The 24,773-nt window shown below is 49.7% G+C and overlaps 1 protein-coding gene across 3 annotated transcripts in view; it reads left to right on the forward strand.

Annotated features, from left to right (window-relative positions):
* Window positions 1-22,132, forward strand: part of CCDC60 (coiled-coil domain containing 60) — a 252,697-nt gene extending 230,565 nt beyond the window's left edge. For all 3 annotated transcript variants that reach the window (XM_067014928.1, XM_067014930.1, XM_067014927.1), the window contains 8 exons: window positions 1,881-2,115; window positions 9,135-9,219; window positions 12,290-12,361; window positions 14,870-14,932; window positions 15,591-15,713; window positions 17,636-17,767; window positions 19,551-19,740; window positions 21,654-22,132. In XM_067014928.1, the coding sequence (XP_066871029.1) occupies window positions 1,881-2,115; window positions 9,135-9,219; window positions 12,290-12,361; window positions 14,870-14,932; window positions 15,591-15,713; window positions 17,636-17,767; window positions 19,551-19,740; window positions 21,654-21,755 (1,002 nt within the window). In that variant the 3' untranslated portion in view covers window positions 21,756-22,132. The remainder of the gene's footprint in view (window positions 1-1,880; window positions 2,116-9,134; window positions 9,220-12,289; window positions 12,362-14,869; window positions 14,933-15,590; window positions 15,714-17,635; window positions 17,768-19,550; window positions 19,741-21,653) is intronic.
* The last annotated feature ends 2,641 nt before the right edge of the window (window positions 22,133-24,773 follow it).

Consider the following 24,773-nt stretch of genomic DNA (forward strand, 5'->3'; position numbering starts at 1 on the left):
ATGTAAAGAGTGTGGTTCCCAGAGTCAAGAATTCACGTCGTGCCAGGTGAGACAGGAAGAGTTGCCTTCTACAGGTATTATCCGTGAGCGCTGACATTCTCTCTCCCCGTGGGGGCAGGGAGCCGAGGGGCTGTGGGTCTGGCCAGCTCTTGTCCAGTTGCGATGCCAGGACAAAGGGGACACTGCACCAAGCCCCCTCATTCATCAAAGGGAAGAACGTGCCAACTTCCGGCGTTTGCTTGTTCTTTATCCCAGTCGTTTTGTAACTCGCGTGCTCCCTCGGAGATCCGGTGAGACCCAGCTTGAACTCCAGTTCCCCAGGCTATCGCATTCGGAAGCGTTCCATCACTTGGGTAGCATTGCACTGGATACGCTGGGGGAGGTGGCGGTCCCAGGAAGATGTCACATCTTAAGCCCCACGACCTTCGTCCGTCTCTCCTCCCCCACCCTCCCTTGCCCTGCGCAAGCAAGAGAGCTCCCTCCGCTCGTCCGGGGCAGGGAGGTTCCTCCGCCTAAAACATTGCTTCTGATCCCACACGGTGGACTCCCTGAGGTGAGTCCTGCTGAAAACAATTCTCTCCACCCTGTTCGATATTTATTAACTGTTGTGTGGTCTTCATCGCTGCCTCTTCTCCTTATCTGCTTCCCTAGGGTATCACACACTGTGAGTTTCATCCAAAGAAGACCTTGGACTGCCGTCCAAGGGCTTTCATTTCAAATGTTCTCAAGTGAAATTGTTTCTGTTCTAGTGGAGTGTGAACTGTAGCCCAGACCCTCACTGAGCTCTTATCCTGGAGCAGCCGAGCAACTTAGGTCAAGTTAGGAAGCCTAAGACATGAAGCATGAATTAAATGAAGACAAAGGCCCCCACAGTACCTTCTGGAGTGACACCAGTCACGCACGCAGACACGCGCGCACACACACAGACACACGCCCATTCCTGTAACCTGTCCACTCTGACTCTTGCCTTCCAAAAATCCGCATCCTTCTCGCAGGACTTTCCGTACCTCCCCCCTTTTACCTCCTAGGACTTGTCCATCATGGCTCTCCCCCCTCCCCCCAAGAGCGCCCCCTCGTCGGGCAAATCTGCCTCCCTCACCTCCACCCCCTGAATGTCAGGCCTAGAGTTTTCTCCATCTCGTATTCTTCAGAAAACCCCAGTGAACAGAAATCTTTGTTCTTTGAGCCCCAGGTGTCATTTGGTGAACAAAAGGTTGATCCATAGAATTGGGCGTCGAAACCAAGATGCAGCTAAAGAAATTAGACCCATCCTCCCCCAGTTTAAAAATCAACTCTGATGATTATTACAACAGAAAAGTGAAAAACCGTTGCCGTCCATGGCAGCAGCGTCGGAATGCGTGTTTGGCTTCCTGCAGTGATTACTTGGGCAACCATTGCACTCACTGAGTAGAATAAGTCCCGTCAAACTCACTTCCAATAAACACGTGTATAAATTATCTTTTTTTTTTTTTTTTTTTTTGCGGTATGCGGGCCTCTCACTGTTGTGGCCTCTCCCGTTGCGCGGAGCACAGGCTCCGGACGCGCAGGCGCAGCGGCCATGGCTCACGGGCCCAGCCGCTCCGCGGCATGTGGGATCTTCCCGCACCGGGGCACGAACCCGCGTCCCCTGCATCGGCAGGCGGATTCTCAACCACTGCGCCACCAGGGAAGCCCTAAATTATCTTGATTTGTGACAGAAGGTCTTTCCAGACCCAGGGTGTGTCTCCTGGTGTTTGGAAAGGGCCGAAAGGAATTCACATTCAGAGCCAGGTTTTCGCTTTTTTTTCTTTCCTACTTTCCTTCCTCCCTCCCTCTTTCCCTCCGTTCTTCCCTTCCTTCCTTCCTTTCTAAAATCCCTCTTTATTTTCTCTTTCCTTCAGACCAAGAGGTTCAAGGTTCCTGCAGCACGCGTCACCAGCCGCAAGCCAAGCCGGCGAGGCTCCACCCTCAGTCTGTCTCGGACGAGCGGAGGGTCATCTCCCCCGAGCAGCAAGGTCTCCGTGAAGCCGGGCTCAGATGAGTCCCAGAGTGTGATCGCCCAGGCGACCGGCAGCAAGGACGCCGAGGACGATGCACCGTCTCCGGCCAAGCCTGACGAAGAACCTCTCCATGTCAGTAAGTCCTGCCTTAGATCTGACCGATCGGCCCTGACTCCGCCTTGAAGCCAGATACCAAGAGCCCCTCGTGCTCCACCCTCACCCCACTCAGGTGACGGAGACACACGGGTCCCCTCGCCCTGTTCAATTTCCATGGACCCCTTTGCTTGCCCTCAGGGGAGATCAGAAATACACTCTGACTTGGGTTACTCTGAACCGTTTCTACTTGGGAGGCAGCCCGTGGTCATGGATTGCACTTTTTAAAAATTTTACTAGTGTAGTTTACTTAGCCCAATTTATAAAATATTGTCATTTTGACATGTAATCATATAAAAAATATTGCTATTTTACATTTTTTCATACTACGTTTTTGAAATTCGGTGCCTACTTTTTTTTTTAACAGCTTTATTGAGGTATAGTTTGCATACCATAAAATTCACCTGTTTCAAGTGTACGCGTCAAAGATTTTTCGTAAATTTATAGAGTTGTATAACCAACAGCACCATCTAATCTTAGAACATTTCAGTCAACCCCCCAAGAAAACCTCATGTCCATTGGCAGTCCCTCTCCTTTCCCACCACAAATCGACTTTCTGTCTCTGGAAATCTGACTTTTCTGGATATTTTATATAGGGAAGTTGTATCGCTCTGTGACCCCCCCACTCTGAAACAAGCCTTTTCAATGGTTCACAATCTGGGGGACACAGGTTCTTTAGAAAATCTGTTGGAAACTATGGGCCTCTCTTTAGGAGAAACATTCAAGCACACACACACACACATACATGTTTTTGCACACTCTTTTAGGGGGAGCCTGTGGACCTCCACCAGATAGAATTGTGTGACTGGATTCCATAAGTCGTGTAAAAAAATTCATTTTCAGGACTTTCTGGCTTGAGCTTGTATAGTAAAAGGAGACAGGAAAAGAAAGGATTTATGCAGAAAGATGGAGAAGGCAGAAGGAAGAAAGAGAAAGGGGCACGATAGAGGCAGGCTCACTGCAGAACTGTTGGCTCTGGTGCACGAAACACCTTCTCTGCCATATCCCCTCATGCTTTGTCCCTCAGTGCCACCTAAGCTGAGGCCTGCCTGCTCAGCCAGTGTTCTTTCACACAGTCTAGAATGCCCATAGCAACCAAAGCTGGACGAGGTTTAGTACAGATACAAGGAGGTTGAAAACAAGGTCAAGGTAAACCAGAAAGCCCGATTAGGGCCCCAATTATCCAAGCCAGAAATGGGCAAAAGTGCACAAGTTCAGTAAGTGGTCAGGACTCATAGTAATGATGGCCATTTTCCACCATGAGAAAATTTTCCACCATCCCCCTTGTTAACAGGAGACCAAGAAAAGTTCTGAGCCCTGAAAAGCTGTTTGCTGAACAGAAGTATTATCACAGATGGAGAGGAACTGAGATAAACCATCATCAGATGTATGACTCTTCTGGATTTCTTGAACCTTCTTTCATTCAAAATGTATTTATTGAGCAGCTACTGTGTTCCTGGAACCGAGGATGACAGTACCTGCCCTCCCCAAGCTTATATTTTACAAGGAAAAAGCAGACATAAGAAAGGCATAAATAGCAAGCCAATTGCAGATACTACATGATCAGAAGATAATAAAACAAGAGTCAGGCTAAGAGAGAGGCTGTTGGTGGGAATGGAGCTAGGTTAGACAGGGTGGTCAAGGAAAGCCTCTCTCAGCTCTGACATTTGAGTTTCTGAAGACACGAAGCTGCGGAGGGATGCAGGGGTGAGAGCATGCGTGGCCTTTGTAGAGCAAGGTAAGGACTTCAGAATTATTCCAAGTGCAAGAGGAAGGCTCTGGAAGGTCGCAAGTGTAGGGGTAACAAGACCTGGTTTCCTTTGCAAAGGTCTGTGTGTGGTTATTAATGTTGTATCCACGCTGTGTCTCTTAACTCTGAAAACCTAGCTCTCAAGTAAGACAAGCAGAGAAGGGTCCCCAGCTTCAAGAAGTGCCTCAGTCCCAGAGTTCATGTATGGTTCTCCCAGTGGCAACCTGAGAGCTGAAGGAAGGAGGGACCAGAGGGGGAAGAGGCTTGGCAATGAGGGGAGGGGAGAAATAGTGCCCTCTCTCCAGGCACCCAGGACACCACAGACCCTTCCCTAACGGCCACCCTACTCTGACTTCCAGTCTGACCAGTTGCCTGCTCCAGGCCGTGCCATCTCCCAAAGCTCTTTTGAACCCTCCCCTCTTCATTCCTATTGCTTTTGTCTTAGTTTAGAGATAGAAAACTGGGGCACATGGGCTAGTTCCTGCAGACTGTGTTTTGTTTACCACACAAGGCTTTGTTTAAAAAAAAAAGTAGGAGTGACTTTTTAAGATTGAGAGATTGGACATCAAAATTCGGATTTTAAAAAAGGTATTCTTTGTGGCAGCAGTGGGCCTGCAACCCTGCATGACAGAGGTCAACTGGAGGTGCCCTTCTTAGGTGGGGCATGTGCTCTCTAGTTTTCCACAGTCTCCACCACTCCCTGTTACTCCCAATCATTACCTTGCTCCCAGTTGGCCAAGTGCATGCCCATTTATCATCTCCTTTGTCCTCTTGTTTGTCTTAGAATGATAATGATGATGATACAATAACTAACCCTAAGAGGACTTTTATGTGTCAGGCACTGTATATGTGAGTGTGTGTGTGTGTGTGTGTGTCTGTCTGTCTGTATATACACATACATACATATTCCTTTAATCCTCACAACAACTTCTTATGCCTATTTTGCAGAGGAGGAAATTGGGGCACAGAGAGGTTAAATTACGTGCCCAAAGTCACACATCCAATAAGTGATGAAGCCAGAGTTTGAAACCAGGCAGTCTGGCTCTCCTGTCACACTTAAATTCTATGCTTTACCCAAGTGTCTAGAAAAAGTGGGAAATGAAAGACCAAGAGAGCAGCCCGATTTCCTTACACTAGCTCTTGTCACTCACCTGTGGTTATCTGCTCCCTGTAGGCACCTAGGTTCGGGAGCCCTGGTCCAGTTTTCATCACCTCTCATCTAGATGACAGTAGCAGCCCCCCAATTAACCTCCCTGCTTCTTGTCTTACCCTCCCTTGCCTGCAGACTCTTCTCCACGTTGAACCAGAAGGAACTTTCTAAATTAAAAACTTAACGTAGTGCTTCCCAGCTTAATATCTTTCAGTGACCCCCCCCCCCGGCCATTGCCTCTGAGACACTGCATCTGATCTTGTCCTAGGCTGCCTATAATGCGCTCAGCTCTTGTCATGTCACACTTTATACCAGGTGCTCCAGCCTCACCAAAAAACTCTCTCCTCCTAAACAATGCATCTTCTTTCGTGCCCTCCTCTGTCTGTGGTGCCCTTTCACCTCCAACCCTTCAGTCTAATGGACTCCTATTCAACCTTTAAGACCCAGCTTAAATATTCCCTCCCCTGTAAAGTTTTCCCTGACTCTCCTTCTCTCAATTCTCTTAGTATCTTGTATTTGCTTGTATTAAGTACTTAATTTTAATTTACAACTACATCGCACTGTATCAGGTAGGAACTTCTTTTGGCTAGGTACAGAGACCTGAACAAGAATAGATTTAAAAAGGTAAAAATCAGTTTTTCTTACAGATTAGAGATAGGGTGGTTCCAGAAGATCATCAGGGATCCTACTTCCTTCTGTCTTTCTTCTCCACCATGGATCACTTCATGGTCCAAAATGGCTGCTGGAATGCCAGTCATCAGAGTCGCATCCTATGAGGGAAGCAGAAGGAAGTAGGTGAAGTAGAGAAGTGCTCATTTCCAGCTGAGTTTAAGCAGTCTTCTCAGAAGCTTCATACAGTATTTCTCCTAAAATCTCATGGCCCAGAATTTAGTCACAGGGGTACACCTAGCTACAAAGGATGTTGGGAAATTGGGCTAAAAAATGCTTCCCTCACACATACAGACACAAAAGTACATATGCATACATATATTTCTGTTACTAAAGAAAGGAGAAAGGAGTGTGAGCTCCCTTCCAGCGTGGAACAAGATCTTACTCACCTTCTACCTGGCACACGGCAGGTGCCCAGCAATGGCTGGGAGGTGCATTCCCACCAGAGACCAACGTCCAGGAGAGAAAGTCCTTCTCCCGCAGCCTGCTCACCCTTTTCCTCTGTTTATACCTTAATCTCCATTGCATTTGTCAGAGCCTTCCCCGACGTAGATTGATTTCCCAGACTTTCATTGCCTTCTAAAACCTCCTCAGACTGATGCTGAATTCATGAATCCTATTCTAAGAGACACACCATCTGACCAAGGTTTCGCTTCCAGGGCTGGCTGCGTGATGGAGCCTTTGTGGGCACAGATCACTGGGGACAGCGGGCCGCGGCCTCTCTGTGGGATGTGGCCCCGTCCCAAATCAGTGGCCAGGGGAGGAGCCAAAGCCCAGACCATTCCTTCTGTCAGTCCTGGATCTTCCAGTCTTGGAACTGTTAGAGGAGAAACTCGCTTAAATAGTAACTCAAAAGAGGGGCCCTATGCCTTCTCCTGTTCCGCCCACTCTGCCACCAAAACAACCCCTACAACAAAAGGACTTCCTCTCTTTTCCTCCAACAGAGAGGAAGAAATGGGTATAGTTGCTCTCGAGCGGGATTCTTAGACAGGCCGGGGATGGGCAATGGAGGAAGGGAGTTGGAATTTTTCCTTTAGGGGTGTGATTTGGCGGCGTCTGAAACAGAGGATGCTGTTATCTCTGAGCATTGGCCAGTGGCATCCCCGTAGCCCTGGGGACTGAGAACTAAGCAGGTTCCTCTGAGTGTGGACATCCAGCACAAGACTGTCTTCCTCAGGGAAACTCTATTTTGTGGCACCTGCACCTTTTCCAAACAAGTGTCTCCTTCCTTGGTGGGTAGACACGGGCCTTGGTGGGTAGGCACGGGCCTTGGTGGGTAGACACGGGCCTTGGTGGGTAGACACGGACCTCACGGTCCCAAGGCTTTGTTCTAGTTCATACACATCCAGCGTCAGCTGTGTGATGGGTGGAGCTTGATGTTGGTGGGCACCGTTCCTGCCCAGAGGCATTACTGGCGAGCGGAAGGAAACCTTTGGTGCGTTAAATGGCACACGGCGCCGCGTAGGGGGCTCTCTAGGAGGGCCGCCCGGTGTGCCAGGTCACTGGGCTCATTTGCTGGTATCCACCCACCAGGCTGGTTTGCTTCCGGGTAGGGGCAGGAGTGGGGGAGGGGTCAGACGGTGCTGCTGGGTCCCCAAGAGAAGGGAGGAAAGTGGAGGAAGCATCCAGAGCTCCCTCGTCAATAGGCTTCTGGACACACCCCAAGGATTCTGGGCTGCGTGGCAGTAGGGAAGGTGGGCGTGACAAGACAAAAATGAAGATCAGATCCAGGTCAAATGGAATCACGCCCACCAGTTACTAGGAGGATAAACTCTCCGTACTTGAGAATGAGGAAGGTGGAGTGGAAAATGGCTTAAATGTTGGTGTTTATCACAGCCTAGGTGGCTCCCAGGTCACTGAGGGGAGCACCCTTTGCCTAGCACCCAGTGACCGCATTCACAAACAAGCTTGGACACAGATGGCCCACGGAAGCACCGCCTTCACCCTTCCGGGTGTGGCTTTTGAGACTTGACCTTGAGCTGACTGAAGGCGCCTTCGAAAGAGTGAAGAGTGCCCATGTTGTCGTCGCCTTCCTCCACTGATATTCCGGATCGAGCTCAGAGTCTCCCAAACCCTTCCTACTTTTTTCCTCCTCCGTCGTTTACTTATGTATCTAGCACATATTGACAGAGACGCCTGTGTGACAAGCACGGTGCCAGCTGCCTGCCCGTCTGTATTTGTACAAAACACTGCGGGCTTCCACTCTCCCACCTTTCTTGAAGCACCTAGCTTACTCCAAATATATATTATTTTCCAACTTTTAAGAGTGTCCACGTATTAGGTTCCCAGGGCTGCCTTCACAAAGTACGTTTCCTGGCTTAAAACGATAGGAATTTGTTGCCTCGCAGCGCTAGAGGTTAGACTCCAAATCAAGGTGTCAGCGGGGCTATGCTGCTTCTGAAATGTGTGGGGGAGAACCCTTCCTTGCCTTTTCTAGCTTCTGGTAGTTGTTGGTGAGCCTCGGCATTTGGGCTGTAGACACATCAGCAGTCCAGTCTCTGCCTCTGTCACCACATGGCCCTCTCCTCCCTTCGTGTGTCTCCCGCCTTGTTACAAGGACACCGGTCATATTGGATTGAGGGCCCATTCTACTCCAGTATGACCTCACCTTAGTTACACCTGTAGCCACCCTCTTTCTAAATAAGAAGATGAATAATTCACATTCTGAGGTACTGAGGGGTAGGACTTGAACATTATCTTTTGGGAGGACCCAAGTCAACCCGTAATAGTCAGCCACGAAGACATATCTCTACATTGTGTAAAAAGCAACAATAAGAAGTAGGCATATACCAGTCAGCTAACGCAGTGAGGAGTGGGCGGAGCCGTGGGGAGCTGGAGAATGCACTGGAAGGTCTAAAGGGCCCCGTCCGCACGGGATGGGCCCCACCTCAGCGTCTTCTCCAGGGAAACGGGAGGCCCAGATTTGTAATGTGGAAACTTCCAGTTTTGAAAAGTTTGAGCGTCTACATCCAATCAAATCAAACACATTTACGAGCTAGAGTCAGCCTGTGGGTCACCAGTTTGGAACTCTGCAGGTCTTTGGGATCCGAGAGGGTTTTCCCGGACAAGTTGATTTCTTCTTGGAATTGGAAACAGTTGTCTCAGGCTACAGAAGAGTGTTTAAGGGCGGGGTGGAGGGGGGCTGCGGCCAGGAGGAATGAGATGAAACGGGAAACAGAGCAGCCAAGACCCTCAAGGCCTCACAGGCCATGGGGAGGAATTTAGCTGCCGTCCCAAAGGAAGTGGCCAGTCGCTGGCTGCAAGCAGAGGAGTCACGTTTACAACCTGCAGACTTCTAGACCCCGGGCAGATCCTTCTCCGGCTCCCCAATACGCCAGAGCAGAGGCGACATAGGCCCGGGGGCTGGGCCGTGACCTGCGCAGTCCTGTCTCATGAGCACCCTGCAGACGGTGACCTCTTGTGTTCCCATCAGATCTGCAGAAGCTCCTGGAGATGGTTCGGGAAGATGCTCAGAGAACAGTCACGATGGCAAATGGAATGCAAAAACAAGCGCCCAGGTAGGTATGTTCTTTTGACACGCGGGCAAATAAAGGATGCCAGCATCATAGTGATACCATTTAGGACAGCAGTTCCCAATGGTTGAGCATTTCCCCTGTGACAGGCGCTGAACCGTGTACTTTGCTCATGCGTATCACCTCCCTGAGTTCTTCCAACAACCCTACAAGGTAGGTACTATTGTCTTTATTTTACAAATAAGGAAATGAGGTTCAGAGAGGCCAATGGATGGTAAGGCCACAACTCGAATCCAAATCTTTTGTGTTCCAAAAACTGTTCTCTTATCCACTCCGCTGCACTGCTTCCCAGGTCTCCAGAGGTTATTCATTCATTCTTTTAGTGAATATTTATGAATATGGGTGGACCGTACTAATTACTGCAGGAAGTGTTATGAAAGAAAAGCTCAGACCTGTGAGAGGACACAATAGGGGCATCTGATCTAGTCTGGGATGGGCATGGGAATGAGAGAAGTTCCCTCCAAAGAAGAAACTTTAAGCTGAGATTTTGGTTGAAGCATGAGGAAGAGCTCACCAGCCAAAGTCTCTGGGGTGTAGCCGGGAGAGCCAGCAAGGGGAGTGAATACTACAGACAGCACGTGGTCAAAAGGGAGTGTAGCACCTTCAAGGAACTGAACTGCTTCCCAGATGGCATGGGCAGAGATACAAGTCTGTCTGGGGACCTTGGAAGCCACCTCTAGGATTCTGATTTCTATCCTAGGAACAAAAAGAATCCTTTGACGTTTCAAGCCGGCAACCAATGTAATTGGCTCAGAGAGTCAGACTTGAACCTGAGGTGTCCTCCTTCGGGTGGAAAGCCCTGTGCCCTGGACTTCTGGCCTCTAAAAGCCTCAGAGAGCACGCAGGCTAGAGCCGAAGTTCCCTTTCCAAGTGTGGATCCCTCAGAGTAAGCAGATGACTTCCTGAGAATAAATGAGGGACTGGAGAATTTTATCATCCCCTTCAGCCTCCCGAGGTGCCAGCTGTGACTTACTGGTTATTGTTATTACCATAATTACGGTTCGCCTGCATCACACCCGCCTCTGCTTGTGAATGATGAATTGGCTGCTGCTGCCTCAGCTCACATCGGGGCTCTGGTGGGTGGCGTTGAAGGCTCTCGGAGACAATGTGGGCCCTTAAGGCCCTGGTCGCTGCGCCTGATTTATCGGCGTTAAAGCCACGTGACAGCGATGAAGCATCAGCTCCAAGAGGCTCCTTCCTTTGCAAGGACTCAAGCCATGAATACTGGCTTTGGAGTCAGACCGACATAGGTTCAAGACCTAGTGCCTTTGAACAGGTCCCTCAGCCTTTCTCTAAACCTCAGCTTTCTCATCTGTAAAATGAGATTGTATTTCATCAAAGCACTGGCGGTGGTACCAAGTAGACTAGGGTCAGTCTCCATTTCCGTGATTTAATTGCTGTGTGCTGTTGAGCCAGTTGCTTCACCTCTCTGAGCCTGATTCCAATGCTGTACAATGAGGCTCATTAAGAACCTATCCCAAAGGGCTGTAATGAGGATTAAATGATAATTTCCTAGTAAAGTGTTTTTATTATTGTGGAAATAACGTCTACATCAGTGAGTCATTTGAAGCATTTAGTGAGATAATGCGTTTAACATATTAGCATGTGCCTGACCTACTGTAAGCACACATAAATTGGTGACGGGGTGGTGGTGGTTGTTACTTTTGTTTCACGTACAGAATCCTATGGAACCTTTGCAGCCACTCGCTGAGACAGGTTGATTAACCAGTACCCAGTACCATGGTCCCATCTCACAGATGGAGAAGGATGGCCAGAAGTGACCCGCGTCAGGTCCTCAAAGACAAAACCACACAAGAACCTGGTTCTCACAGAACTCATCACGTGGCCTCTGCATTCACTCTAATGATAAAATAACCATGGTTACAGTGCAAGAACCTGTTGAAATTTCCCATCCTCTTCAATTCCTCCGGGAGAAAAATCTCCCTAATCCCTTGCTGAGGCAGCAAATATTGAAGGCTTCTCTGTGGAGCTGCCCAGAGACAGTTAGGGGAAGCTGCAGATTTTTTTTTGCCCTCCTCACTTTAAAAATGTGGATCCCTGTTTCACTTTAGACAGCAAGTCTGCTCCCATCAAGACTGACGTAGAATTCGGGGGGTTTTAGGAACCCCTGAAAGCCTTCTCTCCCAGCCCTCAGCCTCGAGGGCCAGACCGCCCTCTGGTCACCCGTCTTAGGGCATTTGGGCTGGTATAATAAAAATCCCACAGCTGAGTGGCTTGTAAACAAGAGACATTTATTTCGCACAGCTTCTGGAGGATGGAAAGTCCGAGATCGAGGTGCCAGCGGATCAGCGTCTAGCAGGGACCCTCTTCCCCGTAGACGGCTGCCTTCTCAGTGTGTCCTCACGTGTAGAAAGAACAAGCTAGTTCCCAAGGGTCTGTTGTATAAGGGCTTCAATTCCAGTCATTAGGATTCCACCCTCATGATCTAATCACCTCCTAAAGGCCACCACCTCCTAACAGCATCCTCTTGGGATGAATTTGGGGGGCCATAAACATTCAGACCATAACGTCACCTAGGAAGATGGCCTTCTCTTAAAATCCTCTAGCAGTATTTTACAAATGTCCCTGAAGATCGGAATTAGCTGGGGCGCTTGTGAAAACTACACGTTTCTGGCCTTCATCCCAGACCCACTGAATGAGAATCCTTAGAGGAAACTGCATTTTTTAATAGGCACTTCAAGCAGGCATTATTTCATGGTATGCCAGGAAATGCTAAGGTTTTCAAAGTATGCTCTCTGCACACCTGCATCATACGTGTGTGTGTGTGTGTCTGTGTCTGTGTGTGTGTGTGTGTGTGGTTTTAAATGCAGCTTCTGGGGTCCCACTCCAGGCCTGATGTATCCAAATCTCTGGGAGTGTGGCCCAGGAACCTGCATTCTCATTCTGAGCAATTTTTCCAGGTGATTCATGCCCTCCTGTAGAGCCTAGGATCCCTGCTCTAGAAGGAGAACTCTCCATTCTCCCACAGATATTTAGTGCCTTGGGGAGCGTCATTTGTTCAGCACCTTATTAAGTGATTCATCTTGCTTTGCAGTATCTTGTCGATGCTCAGACAGAACAAGAGTGATTCTGCCCATAAAGACATGCAGACCACCCGCAAATCAAGGTAGGAAGGCCTGGGCCCCTAGCACAGAACTGCCTCTTTCCTTTTTTACTTGGGTGACTTGTAATGGGGGAGGTCAAGGTCTGCCCCCAATTCATTTATTCATCTACAGAATATTCCTCAGTCCCCGCTGTAGGCCAGGAGCTGCGCTCAGCTCTTTAGAGATTCAGCAGCAAACAAGACCGAAGCAGTCTGACCACATGGGTGGATCCCACTGTCTGGTGTGGGGTCATCACTCCTTTTGTGTCATCGATTCTTTGACCATCCGAGGAAGCTTGCAGACTCCTTTCATGAAAAATGCCTTCAAATGCAGACTATAGATGACAAAGGTTTACAAAGGAACCTGTAGTAATATCGATTACAATAGTACAACCAAACATGAGATAGAGTCGTCTGTGAGCTTCTTTAGCAATACCTTGTACGACAAGACTTAGCAGCAGGTCTAATAACTACTGTAATTTTGGATGAGTGTCAAGTGTAAATGACTTTTCAAAATATCTCCCACAATTTTAACGTGGTGTGTAAAAACGGTGGTTTCCATTTCTGTGAAAGGCTAGGTAAAGGTGTAAGCTGTTTGTTTCCATCTGCATTCCTGGACTCCTTGCATGCCTGCTCATGGTTGAGAACTGCTGTGCTAGTGGGAGAGTCGTGCATTTATCAAATCACCCCACAGAGGTAGCTGTATAATCAGGGCTGTGGAAAGCATTCTGAAGGAGGGTTGTGGAGGCTTTGCTCAATGTTGAGCACCGGGGTCCTAACCAAGGCTGAGTTTGACATTTAAGCTGAGACGGGAAGGAAAAAAGAAGAATTAGCCAGCCTATGGCTGGGAAGGAAAAAAGAAGAATTAGCCAGCCTATGGCTGGGAAGGCTGGGATCTGGAATCTGCATTCTCGTTCTGAGCAGTCTCTCCAGGTGATTCCTATGCCCTTCCCCCTGTAGAGCCTACGGTCCCTGCTCTAGAAGGAATAGGAGGAATAGTGTTCTGAGCAGAGGGAGAGCATGTGCAAAGGGTCTGAGGCAGGAGGAAGCTTAGAGGCACTGAGCAAAGACCAGTATGGCTGCAACTCAAGGAGGGCCAAGGAGAGGGGAGACTGAGACAGACAACAAAAGGGTCTTTTGTAGTTGTATGCTTGTTTGTTTATCACAGCTAATAACACTGCTGCCTTCCTCTCCTGCCTCCCCGCCAAGTCACACTGTCAGCCCTAGAAGAGGGCCGTCTACAGGAGGAAGGTCAAAGCCAGCCTCTGCTCCCCCAGAAAATGCAGCAGCAGAGGCTGGGGCAGCTGGGTGGAATCCAAACACATGGCCTTCTGGGTATTATTGCTAGGGCTCTGCTTCCCAGCAAGGTGGGATAGGGCTTTGCTCCATCACCTGCCAGACCTAAGGTCTCTAGGTCTAGTCCAATGAGCCTCTGGGAAAAGCAGAAGAGGCCGGGCCCTCTCCTATGGGGAGTGGCCTGGGAAATGGCCCGAAGAAGCCCCGCCTGCCACAGGGCTGGAAGGGAGGGCTTAGCCACACATCATAGAGATCAGAAAAACAGTCTCGCCCTCTAGAGTCACACAGATAAAGCAGTCAAGTCAGTTTCTCAAATGTTTAGAGAAACAAAGGGAGGCAGCGTGTGAGAGAAGGTGCTGGACCCTGATGCTGTAGGCCCAGGTCACTGAAGGAGGACCTGGAAGAGCGTATGGGGGGATGGGCACGGGCAAAGACCTTCACCCCCATCTAGGGACCCTCGCCAGGCAAAGTCACAGGAGGGAGCAGCTGCTTAAGGAATTCGCCCCCCACCCCCCACCCCCCACCTAGAAAGGGTCAGATGACACCGGGAGTTGACTGATCGCAGATGAGGGGACTGACACCCAGAGCAGAGGTGCTCGTGCACAGCCCGGGAGAAGGCAGTGCCAGGGTTGGGCTCCGAGCCCAGCTCTGCGTGCCTCCAAAGTTGAGTGCAGTGGGTGCTCGGCACCGGGGTGCAGCTTAGAGAAGAGAAGCCTTGAATGAAGAGGCGGCTGGGGCCGCCAACACCGCAGACAATGTGCCCAGGAGGTCTCGACCCTCCCCTCGGCACGTCTGCACGCAGCCCCCGGGGTAAGTGCTGACAAGTGTAGAGAGGAGGGTGGGAGGGTCCGAGATGAACCTGTCCTCCAGACGGAGAGACCGATTTTATACAGACGAAGCTGCGATCCAGAAAAATGTGTCAATGCCGACAGTACGCCGAGGCAGGAGGCCGCAGTTCGACTTGGAGAGTCAAAACAGGCAGAACGTGCTCTTAGGCTGTGAGACAGGGTGGGATTTGAGAAGAAACCAGGATTGTCCAGGCAGTGTGTCCGGTAGGAGTAAAAGACCAAGACGTGGGGGAAATGCACACCGAGTTCTGTTTTCTGATGCCTCGATTAGAACCACCGCCGCCCTCACCTGAATCCTGGCGGCTAGCAGGTGTCATGGGGGCCCTAAAGTCGCCCTTTCTGGAAAAATAAGGCTCCAGGCAACTTGAAACCAACCTTCGTGTTTCAGTGACAGATCCAGCAGTGCAAGTGGAGACAGCCACTCCCAGGTGCTCCAGAAGAAGTCGAAAAGGTAGGCCAGCCGGGCGGCGGAAGATGCCAGGCAAGAGGGACCGCGGCAGCTCCCCATCTTCCCAGGGGGTGTAGAAATAACCCGGTGCACACCGGACTCCCTGAAGCCATAGACACACCCGAAGGACAAAGGACTCCCGGGGCAAGGGGCTCACGGCCAAGGTGCTGAGCAACCAGACAGACAGCGGCAGCAAGTTCTTCCTTCTCGCCTGGCGCCGGGCAAAGCGTTCTGTATTCATTATCTTGCTTATTCCTCAGAACCAATCCTATGAGCCAGGGGTGCTATCCCATCCTACAGAGGAACAGGCTGAAACCTGGCCAGGTGAAATGTCTCGCCAGAGGCCACACGGCTAACAAGCGGTGGTACTGGAGTTTGGACCTGAATCTCCCGGCTCCACCACACCGTCCTTAACACTAGCTGGGCTGAAGAGACCAGATGTCTCTCCGTGGGCTTGTTTAATAAGGCCTGACCCACCAGCCTGATGTTTCGGGGAAAATCTAGCTCTCCTACCTCCGGGGCAGTGCTGAAGGAGGCTCCAAGTGAGGGTGGAGAACCTGGGTGGGGACTATTGCAGAGCACCTTGGGGCCCGGGGAGGCCAGCCTCGTGGGTCCGTCCCTTGGGCTCCGTCCCCCGAGCCCTTCTCATCTGTGTCCGCAGCTGCACCAGCCGTGACATCATCCACTGCAAGAGTGGGGTGTGTAACGCCATGAGGGCCGAGTTTAACCGTGTGGCTCAGGAGGCTGGCCTGTGTCTACAGGACAAGATGGAAATCCTCATGAAGTAAGGGCACACGTCTATCCATTCACTCAAAGGACATTCATCTGGCACTTCCTCTGGACCCACCAGATGCTAGGAGTTGGGGTTATACCAGGGAACAAGAAGGACCTGTCCCCTGCCCCCAGGGGGCTTGTAGTCTCCTGGAAAATATGGGCAGAGACAAGAAAACTGAATTGATAAATTTGTAGGTAGAAATTATGATCATTGCTATACAGTAAGAGAACAGGGTTCTCGGGGAGAGAGAAAAACCATGGGGTCCTAAAGCGGGTTGGATAATCCAGGAAGACCTCTCTAAGGAGGTGATGTTAAGGCTGAGCCCTGACAGATGAAGAGGAGCTGGTGGCATGGTGTGAGAAGGTGGAAAGACGTTCCAGGCAGCAGGAAAAGTACATACAAACTTCCAAGGTAGGAGGGGACATAGAACATTTGAAGTGGAGGAAGAAGTGGCAGGTGAGCCCATGCACAGCCATAAATGTCGTGGTTGAGACTTGGAACTTGACTTTCCGAGCAGCGGCAGACAACTGGAAGCTTTTCTTTTCTATTCTAACAAGCCAGTCACTGCCCCCCTCCCACCTGACCCCTTGACTACGGCGGCTGTTTACCCCGATGGACTCATCCATTCAGCGAAGGTTTCAGGGTGACCCTTTGCCCTCTCGCCCTCTCAGGGTGGAGGGGTCAGCTTCTCTGGGCCACAGGTCCAAAGCTGACTTGCCCCTACCTCCTGGGAGCTCCCAGTCTAGTGAGGGAGGCAGACAAATAAAGAGGCGATTACTGCACAGGGTGATGAGGGCCAGCGTGGGAATAAGGCGGAGGCTAAGGGGACACAGAAAGGTCCAAGGGAAATCAGAGAGGTCTTCCTGGAGGAAAGAGTATTTTCAGCTTAATAAAAATAGGTGATATTTCCAGGGCACTTACTATGTGCCAGACATGGGTGCAGGAGCCTTGTTTTTATTACTTGGGCCTCACCACAGTCCTGTGGGATAGGTGCTATTATTAGACCCATTTTACAGATGAGAAAAGTGGGCTCAAAGATGTCTCTCGTCGACGGCCACGCAGTGGTTACGTATTAATAGTAAAGGTGGCATTCCAACCTCGACCGTCACACAGGAACAGTAGGAGGGAAGAGAGCTCCAGGGAAAAGCAACAGCAAAGTCCCAGAGGCAGGAAGGGGCACGGTGGGCCATAAACTGCCAGTAGGTTTACAAGGTAAGCGGAGAGATGGACAGAGGCCAGATCATAAAAGGCCTTCCTAACCCAGCTGTGGAGGTTGAACTTTATCTCAAGAGACTTTGTTCATGAGCCAAACCATGAAATGCTGGGAGGAAAGGGATGGAAAGGATAGAGAGAAAGCTGGAAGATGACGCAGGGGCTGAATAATCCAGCGCCTTGGAGGGTCAGTCACTCAGAGGACTTTGCTCTGAGTAAATGGGAAGCCATTGAAATTCATAATATATAGGTGAGGACATGGTTATATTTATAATATAGTCTCTGTGGAGAGACGGGACATATACACCAAATGATAAAGGGAATGGGGGAGAGAGGAACCAACGTGAGTTAAACACCTACTGTGTGCCTGGCACTAAGCTCAGCGCTATGCACACGTTGTCATTTGCTCCCCACCACTGGGGTCTAGGAATCACTATCATCCTTCATTTTTACAGATGAGAAAGCCGTGTAAATACAATCAAAAGTAGGGAGAGAATGAGGGCTGATTAAAAAGTAACTGGATTTAGCGAGGCTTGAGCATTCCAGGACCCCGGAGAGAGCTGTACGCTCTTGTGCCCGAAGCCAGCTTGTATATTAGAGTGGCTGAGAGGGTTAAGAAGGAAAAGGTGTTTAACTCAGATCTCAGAGGGCAGCTAGGACGGTTAAAGGAGAAAAGTATCTGATGCTTCTTCCTCTTTCTCATTCAACCTGTGATGCAGGCGCCAAGAAGAAAGAGGTCTCCAGAAGTTCCGTTCTTTTGACCTTGTCTCAAATTTCCAAAAGGATGTAGCAAAAATGAGACACCACATCTCCATGGTAAAAGGAGATGCAGAAGAAATTGCAGACCACTGGTAAAGATCCTGAGAGCCAGATAAGACAGTCCCTGAAGTGGGTGAAGGGGGCAGTGGTGTTACAAAATAACATTTGATCCCATTATCCTTCAAGACACAGAGAGGCATCACTCCAGAACTGTCCTTGGCCACCAGTACCAGCGCCCCCCTCCCCAAAAGCAGGCTATATCCAGAGTACGACCAGGCAAGAACCCCTCAGTTCCTGAGCTGCAGATAGTCTACCCAGCTGTGTTCTCCATATTTACCTTGTTTGATTCAGCTTGCAAATAGGGAAGTCCTATCCGAGCTATCTCCTATAAGAGAGGTAGAAGAGGCAAACCAATCTGAAAATTCTACGGATTCTGAGGTCTATGGGGGGAGAACTATATTCCTCCAAGTAATTTAACTCTTAAAGATGCAAAGCCAGACAGGCAGGCATATCTCAGGACCTCTGTGCCCCAGCACAGGGGTGATAATAAGTACAGCAAAAAGCAATGTGAATTGGGTGATTACTGGACGGCAGACACTCTCCTAAGCAATTTTCATAAATTATCTATTTTATCCCCCACAAAAATCCCAAAGGGTACATATTAACCGCCCACTTTACAAACAAGGAAATGTTAGGATTTAAACCTCTGTCTGACCTGTCTCTATGCTTAGCAGCAATATAAAATTGGAGTCTGATGTCCCAAAGCTCCATCCTGTCAGGGTGAGTAAATCAAGATCTACGAATAAGATGGGAAAGCCTAAAAACGTACCCAGAATCCCTTCAACAATTTTAATCATGCAGAGTGGGAGCTAACAAAGAGACATGGATAAGTACGTAAATATATATCACAAATATAAAGCAATATGAGCAGCCGGAATGTATGATGGAGGATCAAGTTCTTCAACTTTTTCTGCAATCAGGGAAAACCTTTTTTTCATGAGATACCACTGCTGCCATCACCCGCAGCTGAACCCCCAGGTTAGAAGCTACCTTGCTCCCACCATCTCAAGGGTGGATTCCCAGACTGCCTTCACGCCTGTCATCATATTAACAGAGATTCTTGAAATACGCAAAGCCGTGACTCCTGCTTACTCAGTATCAGGGACATGGAAAATACACACACACACACACGCACACACACAGCAGCAGCACCTTGTGTGTGAGAGCCTCTTGCCTCCTAGAAGGTATCCCACAGGTGTGTCTCTGTCCTCCCTGGCTTGATTAACTCCCAGAAGAGAAGCTTCACAGCCGCAGAGCACAGGGAGATCAGCTCAGTGCTTTGTAACCACCTAGAGGGGTGGGATAGGGAGAGGGGGGAGGGAGAGCGATGCAAGAGGGAAGAGATATGGAGACATGTATATGTATAACTGATTCACTTTGTTGTACGGCAGAAACTGACACACCATTGTAAGGCAATTATACTCCAATAAAGATGTTAAAATAAATAAAACCTACCCCCAAAAAAGAGAAGCTTCAGAATACCAGCGTTCTTCCTTTCTTCTAACTTTTCACGTTGTCTGCTTGGTAGAAAAATCATAAATGCATCACTTTAAAGCATGCCCTTAATTTTTGTAATGTGATGCAAATCATGCTCCAGCTTTTACTATCCGTAAAAATAAAGACTTGCCTGATCTGTGGTCACTTTACATTGAGGCGGGGGGGGTGGTGGGGGGGGAGGAAAGTCCCCCAGATAAAGACCGATGCTGCCCTGGAGACATCACATGAGTGATAGAGATAGTGGAGTTGGGACCCCTGTGGTGCCCAGACCCATCTCCCAGTAGTTTGCTAACTGACCCTCTCCTCTTGGAACTGAAGGTACTTTGACCTGCTGTCCAAACTCCCTGAGGACCTGAAGAATTTCCGCCCCGCCAGAAAGATCCTGGCGAAGCTGCAGAAGTTTGGGGAAAATCCGGACCTGAGGACCCGGCCGCATGTTCTCCTGAAGGTGCTGCAGGACATGAGGGTCTGGGAGCTGTGCTCTCCGGACATCGCAGTGGCTATCGAGGTACTGACCACTTCCTTTCCCCTCGCAGTGCCTCCGGCACACTCATTCATTCCTCTCTCCACATCCAGGCACTGTTTTAAGTTTTTCAAGTTTTAAAAAGACATAAAGGCCTTCATGGAACTCATCCTCTAATAGGAGAGTGATTGTCACGTGACCTTGGTGGTTCGACTCCAGGGGACATTATATTCTGTGTAAACGGTGCCCCCTGGAAACTTGGAGGTTTTGGAGAGACATAAATAAATGGACATGTGAATACAGTAACTGGCAAGTGTAAAAAGGAGCATGTTAAATCTGGCAGCTTAAAATTGTGGCCCATGGGCTTCACGTGGGTACTCGTTAGAAATGCAGAAGCTCAGCCTCCAAACCATATCTAGCCAGCTCAGGATCTACGTTTAAATGAGATGCCAGGTGACTTGCATGGACAATCAAGTTTGAGGAGCCCTGATTTAAGGTAAACGTCGAGGAGGCTCATCGTAACGAGAGCCACTGGGGAAGATGACTTGAAAGCTGAGATCTGAACAAGGTAAAGGCAGCACCATGGAGAGAAGGGGAAAGAGCAGGTCAGGAGGAGGGAACAGCTGGTGCGAAGGCCCCAAAGCAGGACAGACCTTGACCTGTTCAGCGGCAGTCTGTGGGGTTGGGAGGAAGAGAGCAGGAAGCGCACAGTTCCAAGGGGATTGAAGAGGTCGGTCTGTGCAGAGCTCTGATGGTCAAGTTAAGGATTTCGGTCTTTATCTGGAGGGGGCTGAAGGGTTTGCAGTAGTGGCTTACCTTCCCTACCCAGCCTAGAAGTTCCTAGCGCTCTATCCCCTTAGGGCATCAAAAGGGGTCAGCAGATGGGGGAGGGGGAGGGGGAGGGGGAAGGGGAGGGGGAGGGGGAGGGGGAAGGGGAGGGGGAGGGGGAGGGGGAAGGGGAGGGGGAGGGGGAGGGGAGGGGAGGGGAGGGGGAGGGGCAGGGCCCACACTAAGGTATTAACAGGTGTCAGTGGAGTCACTTCCTTAATTTTATCTGATGGCACCTGTCCATTTTCATAGGGCTTCCAGTGGCTCAGGATGAAGAAGTGACTCAAGTGGTAGCATTCTCAGTCCTCTCGGAGTTTTCATGAGAGGCTGGCCCTTCCACAGGCTGACCTGGCTTGTGTATGTGGGTGCGAGGTCAGGAGTCGGGGAGGGAGGATGACCCCGTGGACAAGTTCATCGGCCCAGACTCTACTCCCCACATCCTGGGAAGCTCTTTCGGGGGAGGCTCTGGCAGGCTACTCCAACACTAAGTCTAGGGCATCTTTCTACTTATGGGGTCTGCATTCCCCCTGCCAATTGTGGAGGCCGTGGAGAAGGCAAGCGCTGAGTGGGTAAGAGGGGAGGGGGCCTGGATGCTCCCCTTTCGCTGAGCCGAGTTCATGGCCCTAGCTAATAAAAGTTAGCATATGCTCTCCTCCCAGTGAGAGCATCACAGAACCCTCTCTTAACCTGCAATCTACGTGAAACACTATGTTTTGTGTCTTAACCCTTTCCTGGAAGCAAGCCCGTAGTTGTCCTCGATTCTCGAAGGGGGCCTTGGAACCCAAAAAAGTTTAGGGTCAAATGACTTTTAAAAAAGATACTCAGGAGTAGAAAAGAAAGAAAGATGCAGACAACTGGGTTTTCCTGTTCTCCCCAAATTTCTTGGGGTCAGTGGTGACAATAAGGGACTTAACATTAGCCTGCTGAACGGGGAGGCTGGAAAGAGACCCTTTTCTTGAGAGAACCATCCCCAGCATGATGCTCCAAGCATTATGGATGCCTGAAGGGTTGGAAGTGTCCTGGGGCCACAGCCTCAGTCACACATCTTCCAGGATCTTGTCGGGGAGGGCGGGGCCATGGAGTCTAGCTTTCAGACCACATCTGAGGCTGTCACTGTGTCTTCCCCTCAGTTTGTGCGAGAACACATCATCCACATGCCTCAAGAGGATTATATCAGCTGGCTGCAGGACCGAATCAGCGTCCCCTTGCGGTCCCACAGTGCCCAGATGTAGTGGGCCTGGGTTGACCAGCGATCCCAGTGGAGGAGGGCTGTCTACACTGTGTTCCTGTTTCCTCCCTACTCTCATGGATACTCATTAGGACCTAGTAGGGTCATCTGGAGACCAGATGACCCTGCCAGCATTCTAGAGGGAGCTCCTCCCAGGTGGAAACTCCCTTCTACCTCACACCCCAACCTCAGTCTCCCAGCCTCCGTTCTCATTGGTCTAGCCTGACTCTACCTGCTCCCTCTCCAGAATCCTTCACTTTATTTCTCCTCCTCAAATTCTAGATAATAAAATTGAGTTGAATGTTTGGTGTTCGGCTGGGAAAAAGTTGGAGCTGTGGAATTTGGGCGTGGTATTGAGATCCTAATAATAACATAACAGTTATCATGTGTTGAGTTTTTGTTATACAACAGGCCCAGTGCTGGGTGATAATATTGCCTAATAATATCATTTAAATCTCACCATCACTTGGTTAATTAGGTACTAATGTTATCCCCATTTCACACCATTGGAGCTAGAGTGTATTTCTCAGCTTTGTGTATACTCTCCTGGATAGAGACGGGTGGGTGGGTGGATGGGTGGATGGGTGGATGGGTGGATGGGTGGATGGGTGGATGGGTGGATGGATGGATGGGTGGATGGGTGGGTGGGTGGATGGGTGGATGGATGGATGGGTGGATGGGTGGATGGGTGGGGCATTTCCCAACAAGGCAAATAGTGTGCCAGAAAATCTCATTCTTAAGAGTCCTTGTAACATCTTGTGCTAAGTTTTGGTTGTACGAGGAAGCTTAACTTCCTGTCATCTCAAAATGTGTGTGGGCTCATTGCCATTTAACCCCCTTTCTCATCTTGATCTTCTGCTTCCCTACGTTTTCACTAAGTTATAGGACCTGTAGTCATTTTAACTCTGTCACTGATGGCCAAGCTGAATTAACAATGAAACAACTGGACTTGATTTGCGGTTATGCCCCGATTACCAACACTCATGTAGTCTGGAGCCCAGCATCTCTCCGTGATCCAGAAAGGGTGGAAAGGAAGAGAGTTGAACTGGAACTGTTTTTCTGTCTAAGAAACATCTCACTCATCCGTTCAGCTGTTCATTTATTGACTCATTCGTTCAGTGAATATCTATCAAGAGCTCAATAGGCATCAACCGAGTTCTGGGTTCTGAGGGTAGCAGTGACCAAAGCAGACAAGGCTCCTGATGTCGAGAGTTTACATGGAGTCAACGAAGGCTGCCGGGGAGGGTAGATGGGCTGCATGACACCCACATTGATACCTTTGTTTAGTGTGACCCTGTGACAGCCATGAGGGTATAGAGGTGAGATGCAGTCTGTAAGGAGTCTGCAAAGTTAAGAGATCCTAAACTTCTCTGCGTTAAGTAAGACTTGGGCTGAGGGGGAGCAGAGAAGAAAGGAGGAGGGCAAAGGCCTAGAGGCCAACAGAAGCTTAATGTCATCCGAGGAGCCAGAATAGCACGTGCCTGGCTGGACCGTAAGATCAGGTTGGTAGCACAGAGCAGGGAAGGGGAGGAGAGGGAGTCTGGGGAGGGAGGTGGAAGCCAGATTTTTAGATGCCTTCTAGGCTATGGGGAGCCATGGGAGGATTTTCAGCAGGGGAATAATCAGATCTGCATTCAGAAAAAAAAAGATCCCTGTGTGAGGACAAGGCAGGGAGAAGAGCACTAAGATAAGGCAGTAGTTGGTTGGGGGGAGATATTAGAAGGATATTTAAACGGTGGAATCAGCAGAAGTTGGTGTGGTGTGTTACAAGTGGACAGAAGACAGGAATGTCAGGAGTCGTGTCCGGTTTTTCAGCTCAGAGCACTGGGTGGAGGATGGTGCCTTTAACGTCCCAGGAGGAGAGGAAGAAAAGAAGGTTCAGAGCGAGAAGGTAAGGAGTTCTGTTTTGAGCATGTTGAGTGGGAGATGCTTGCGGGACCGTCGAGTCCGGGGACTTAAAACTCAGGAGACAGGGTAGCACTAGGGATAGAAATATGACACCAACATCCTATGGGCCGTGATTGTTAAAGCAGGAAGTGGGAGGAGAGGCTAGAAGAGGAGAGGAGAGGGAAGGTCTTGAGGACCCTTGAGGGTTACAAAAAGCTTCGGGCAGCCCACTCACGACCTAGCATCGACTGAGGGACCGCTTTGTTCCAGACACTGTGCAAAATGCTTGCCATGTGTTATTTCATCTTCGTGATCCTGCAAGGCAGGGCTCACCTGCTTTACGGATGATGCAATGGAGCCTCCAAAATGTGCTCTGTACTCATGTCCAGCTGACTCTGAATTCCCTCCCTTCTGCTGCCCTCTAAACCCCCAGCCCTGACTGTTGGAGACAAGAACGTCATGAAAGCTATCTGGCTTTTGGAATCATGTCCCAGGAATAGCTCTAATGATGGGGCTTCCTGGCATGTCATTAACTTACATTTACTCTGCATTCTACGGTCTGCGTCTATCTTACTTGATGATCACAGCATCCCTCTGTTGTGGGCATTTTTATCAGCCCCATTTTACAAGTAAGGGTGCCAACACTGACAGTCATTTGCCAACAGTCACATAGGCAGCAAGTGGCAGAGCCAAGTCGAGAACGTGTCTGTCTGTCTTGGGCAGGGGAGAGGCTGGAATGGCAAGACTTACTACTCCACCCTCCTGCTTGCTACTTTCTGGGAAAGCCTATTGCTAAGCTGTAGCTCCATCTAGTGGTGTATGTTAGTATTATGCTTCCCTCATGCTCTCCAGCAAAATAAAACCTGCCAAACAGGAAGAAAGCAAGCATTAACAGCTTAGGCAAGGAGTATTTATTCAAACAAAGGGAAGGTCTTTTACTACTAAAATAGATTAGGGACCAGGAGGAGGCAATACATCAGCTCCCAGCTCCCAAGCTCAAAGAATGTTTCTCAGGGAGAAACATTTTTGCTGTGAGCATTTTCATCAGAATCATAATTGAGCACCTACTATATGCCAAGCCCATGCCAGGTGGTCCTCTGTTCCGCTGCTCTGACTGAGCCACCTGCGTGGTTAT

Source organism: Kogia breviceps, chromosome 15, assembly GCF_026419965.1.
Source record: "Kogia breviceps isolate mKogBre1 chromosome 15, mKogBre1 haplotype 1, whole genome shotgun sequence".
NCBI lineage: Eukaryota > Metazoa > Chordata > Mammalia > Artiodactyla > Physeteridae > Kogia > Kogia breviceps.